We start from the raw sequence: 4,453 nt of genomic DNA, 5'->3' as shown, positions 1-4,453 counted from the left end.
CCTGCTTTCTAGGCAAGATCTGTGGTATCGTCAGCACCATCTCTGGTGTAATTTCAAACCCAAATCACAATAGGAGGCAACACAGCAGAGACTCAGAGGAGAGGAGAACGGAGTGAATGGGAAGAAAGAACAGAACCAAAAAAAAGACGCTGGTGCTCATCTCGCGGCCACAATGACACCATCTGACCCAGGTCACGCTGGCTGGAGGCTGGTCGGGTTTCTACAGAGGCTGAAAGCAGCACACATTCATCTCAGTCTAGAAACAGGAGCAGACATAAAGGGAGAGGTGGGATCCTCTCCAACACGAAGAACCAGTGATCGGGAATAGAAACAGGGACACAACTCCCCGGCAAGATCTCAAATCCACAGAAGCCCCAAACTAAACAAACTCTGAGGGAGACACTTTTCTCCAAGCGACAGCTGAGATCAGCCTCTCTCTCAGCCAAGGAGAGCACCATCTTCGACTGAGAAATTAGAAGAAAAACAAAAGGAAGGATTTAACCCTCCTGCACACAAGAAGCCTGCCAGCCTGCATGTTCAAAGAGGGTTCAGACTGGAACGAACTGTGCAAAAGGCAAACACTGGAAGAAGTATTTTCTATTTTCTAAGCCACCAAAGGTTAAGGAGTCATGTGTGCTAAGCATGTGCTAAGCATGTGCTAAGCATGTAATTGGTCATGCCCGGCTGTCAACTCGGCAGTGTGCGTACCCTGCCTGTGTGCTCCGGATAAAGGGGTTGCCTGACCCTGCGGGATGACTCTGGGTCTGTTTAACAAGGTCTGTGAGAAAGGCCCTGGCTAAGGTAGCCCGTGAGTCACAGCCAAACTGAAAAGGTGTGTTTTGTGTACAGGCCACGCACACAGAGACGAAACGCCTGACCCGGCACCGTCTGACCTGATGCAGCCAGGCACAGATGAGCACTTCTTGTTCGGACACACAAACTGTCTGGGACGGCGCTCCAAGAATGTGAAGCTGTTAAGGCCTCACCCAACTTCCAGTGAAGAAATCATTATCTTGAATTGTTTCAAGTTATAAACTGTTTAACTAAAGTCATTTAACACACTGAAAACACTATCAGTTGAAGGTAACAGCACCACTTGGCGAAATGAAAGCTGCTTGGATCAGGACAGATTAGAGTGGCTTTTGTTTCACCAGAGTCACCTTCGCCCTGATTCCCTGGGACTTTATTCCAAAGCGCTGGCCACCAACCTGCAAAGGAGCGGCGCCTGGCGTTGAGCTCGTTGGCCACACGGACCTCGGTGCACAGCTTCAGCATCAGCAGCATGGTCAGGATCATGATGGCGCTCTGCCACAGCAGTGGCGACTCAAAGCGCCTTCCAAACCTGCGGGAGAGACGCTGTGTCAGGAGAGGGCCCACCCATGCCACCTCTCCCAGTCCCGAACTTGCAGCGGGAGACCCATGTCAGGAGGGAGGCCCACCCACGCTGCCCCTCCCAGTCCTGAACCTGCAGCAGGAGAGACCCTGTGTCAGGCCCACCCACGCCGCCTCTCCCTGTCCCGAACCTGCAGCGGGAGACACCTGGGTCAGGAGGGAGGCCCACCCACGCTGCCTCTCCTGGTCCCGAACCTGCAGCAGGAAAGACCTGGGTCAGGAGAGAGGCCCACCCACGCCGCCTCTCCCTGTCCCGAACCTGCAGCGGGAGACACCTGGGTCAGGAGGGAGGCCCACCCACGCTGCCTTTCCGTCCCGAACCGCAGCGGGAAAGACCCGGGTCAGGAGAGAGGACCATCCACTCTACCTCTCCCAGGCCCCAAGCGGCATCCCGGGGAAGGAGCCCGGTTGGTGAACACCAGAGTGACCAGGCAACTGTTGCCCATCTCCCAGACTCCAGGTGGGGTGCGGCTCCAGTGAGGGGCCATAAGACCCCCACACAGCCTGACTTGGGACCCCTCAGCACATCTGGCCCTCCCCAGAACCAGTGGCCCAGGCACTGGTACCCGGGTCTGGTGGTCCTGAGTCCCCCTCCCACAGCTCAGCTCAGGTGCCCCAGGCCCTCCCTGCAGCCTCGGGGCTGCCACCAGGCAAGAAGCCCAGTTTCTAGCTCACAGCAGCCCTGCTTCCTGCCTGTGGAAGGCTGGGTCAGTGTGCAGAGCAGCAGGTGGGCCAGACACGGAATTTCCACATGCACACACACTCCCACAGGAGAGGAGAAGGCAGCTGAGGGTCTGTACCACCCCCGCCCCCAGGCCTCCCTGGCCCCGTGCTCCCCTAGCTGCAGGCTCCCAGGCCTTCTTGCTGACTTTTGACCAGGGTTGAGCATGTCATCAGCTCAGCCATGAGCCTCTGCAGGGCAGAACCACAGGCCAATGACTGGCAGGCCCTATGGTCTCCCCATCTGCCAGAGTCACCACAGAGCTGGGACACGGGCCTGCAGAGCCACCATCTCCAAGGCTGGGCTGTGTGTGGCATGCACTCATGGAAAGACCCAGCCCTGACCCTCCCTGACTGTCCCAGGGCAGGAATCTCAATCAGCCTGCAGTTTGGACTGAAGGGAATTTTCTTTTTTTTTTTTGAGACGGAGTCTCGCTCTGTTGCCCAGGCTAGAGTGCAGTGGCCGGATCTCAGCTCACTGCAGGCTCCGCCTCCCGGGTTTACGCCATTCTCCTTTTTTGTATTTTTTTAGTAGAGACGGGGTTTCACCGTGTTAGCCAGGATGGTCTCGATCACCTGACCTCGTGATCCGCCTGTCTCGGCCTCCCACAGTGCTGGGATTACAGGCTTGAGCCACCGCGCCCGGCCCTGAAGGGAATTTTCAATACTTGAATTGGCCGCCACCATGTCAAAGTCAGGAGATCCTACATAACAGCCTAATTTCCCAACTTCTGAAAAACTGGAAGACTCAGCAACAACCACCACAGCCCCCACCTCTCTCTAGCTCTCACGAAGCTGGGCAGCCCTCTTAACACCCTCTTACCAACACAAAGCAGAAGGGGGAACCCCAGAGCCCCCTTAGCACCCCCTTATCAACACACAACAGGAGTAGGGGGAACCCCGCAGCCCCCTTAGCAGGTGAGCCAGCCCAGCAGGTGAGAAGGTGCCACTTGCAGGTGAGGCTCCCACAGCAACCTGGAAAGAGCCACAGACATTCTCCTGGGAGGACAGGGAGCCAGGATGCAGTCCTCAGAGGGTGGCCATGCTGATTCCCTCTGTGCTGGCTCCACAGACCAAGGCCCTTCCTTCCCTGTCTCCTGGGAGCTCCTCAGCAGAGGGAGTGGCTGCCTGAGGTCAGAGAGACTCGGGGAGCAGAGGGAAGGGTAGAGAAAACAGCAGCCCAGGCCCAGGGTGGACAGGAGGCCAGGCAGGCAGGCAGACAAGCTGCACCTCCAGGAATATCACCCAGGTCAGCAGGGGCCACCACGGTCCCCTTGCCTCACTGGATGCTTCCCTAGGAAGCCTCCAAGAAACGCACAAGGCGAGAAAAAGAGGCAAAGGGAGGAAGGGAGGGTGGTGGGCCCGGGGATAGAGGATGGCCAGCGGGAAAGAGGCAGCTTGAAAGGGGGTTTTCTGGGCCTGAGGCACAGGTCGGGGGAGCAGGGACGCTGTATGAGCAGGAGTGCAGGGCGCATGGGCACTCTGCCCACAGGCTGGTTCCAGCCCCTACACCGGCCCCCTCCAGGCCTTGGCCTCTGCACTGTTACAGTATATTATACAGCATAGATCGCAACCCCCAAGGCTGGAGAATACAGCCAAGCTCACAGTCACTTCCAGGGTCGTTCTCCACTGGCTACCAAGTGGCCTGGGTGCCGGTCAACTCACCCACAGCGACCTGAGGCTGAGGAGGTGACACTGGGCAGGCATCTAAAATAGGCCAGTGCCCTGGGACACATGGAGGCTGCTTCACACCACGTTCACCTCCAGCAATGAGGCTGCATGTGAGCCATTTTGGCCACTCTGCATGAAAGGCCACCTGCGTTTTTTAAATGTTCAACAGACGCAATGAATGACCAGACAGACAAAGGAGGAGGCGAGCGAATCAAGGTTTGAGCTTCCCCATAATCCACACATCAAAAATCAAATCTAGAGGAACTCGATATGCACAGCAAAGAATAAGGACCTTTGAAACCAAGTGAGAGGGTACCCGGAGGTGAACAGTGAACTAATAGGGTGAAGACAAAGAAAAACACAAAATTTCAAAAAGCACAGTGTTCCACAGAAGATGCACAAGTAACAAAACGAAAACGAAACAAAATCCAGCGGCATTAGTAATTTTAAAAGCTAATTAAGGCTGGGCGCGGTGGCTCAAGCCTGTAATCCCAGCACTTTGGGAGGCCGAGACAGGCGGATCACGAGGTCAGGAGATCGAGACCATCTTGGCTAACACGGTGAAACCCCGTCTCTACTAAAAAATACAAAAAAACTAGCCGGGCGAGGTGGCGGGCGCCTGTAGTCCCAGCTACTCGGGAGGCTGAGGCAGGAGAATGGCGTGAACCCG

At 56.3% G+C, this 4,453-nt stretch overlaps 1 protein-coding gene across 3 annotated transcripts in view; it reads right to left on the bottom strand.

The window, feature by feature from the left end:
• The window catches only part of PQLC1 (PQ loop repeat containing 1), an 81,728-nt gene that overhangs the window by 72,551 nt on the left and 4,724 nt on the right, over positions 1-4,453 (bottom strand). For all 3 annotated transcript variants that reach the window (XM_011975870.1, XM_011975871.1, XM_011975872.1), the window contains exon 2: positions 1,209-1,342. In XM_011975870.1, coding sequence (XP_011831260.1) covers positions 1,209-1,342 — 134 coding nt within the window. The remainder of the gene's footprint in view (positions 1-1,208; positions 1,343-4,453) is intronic.

The sequence above is a fragment of the Mandrillus leucophaeus genome, unplaced genomic scaffold (assembly GCF_000951045.1).
Source record: "Mandrillus leucophaeus isolate KB7577 unplaced genomic scaffold, Mleu.le_1.0 Scaffold16, whole genome shotgun sequence".
NCBI lineage: Eukaryota > Metazoa > Chordata > Mammalia > Primates > Cercopithecidae > Mandrillus > Mandrillus leucophaeus.
The sequence above is the reverse complement of the archived record's forward strand: the minus strand, read 5'-3'. Positions and strand labels throughout refer to the sequence as shown.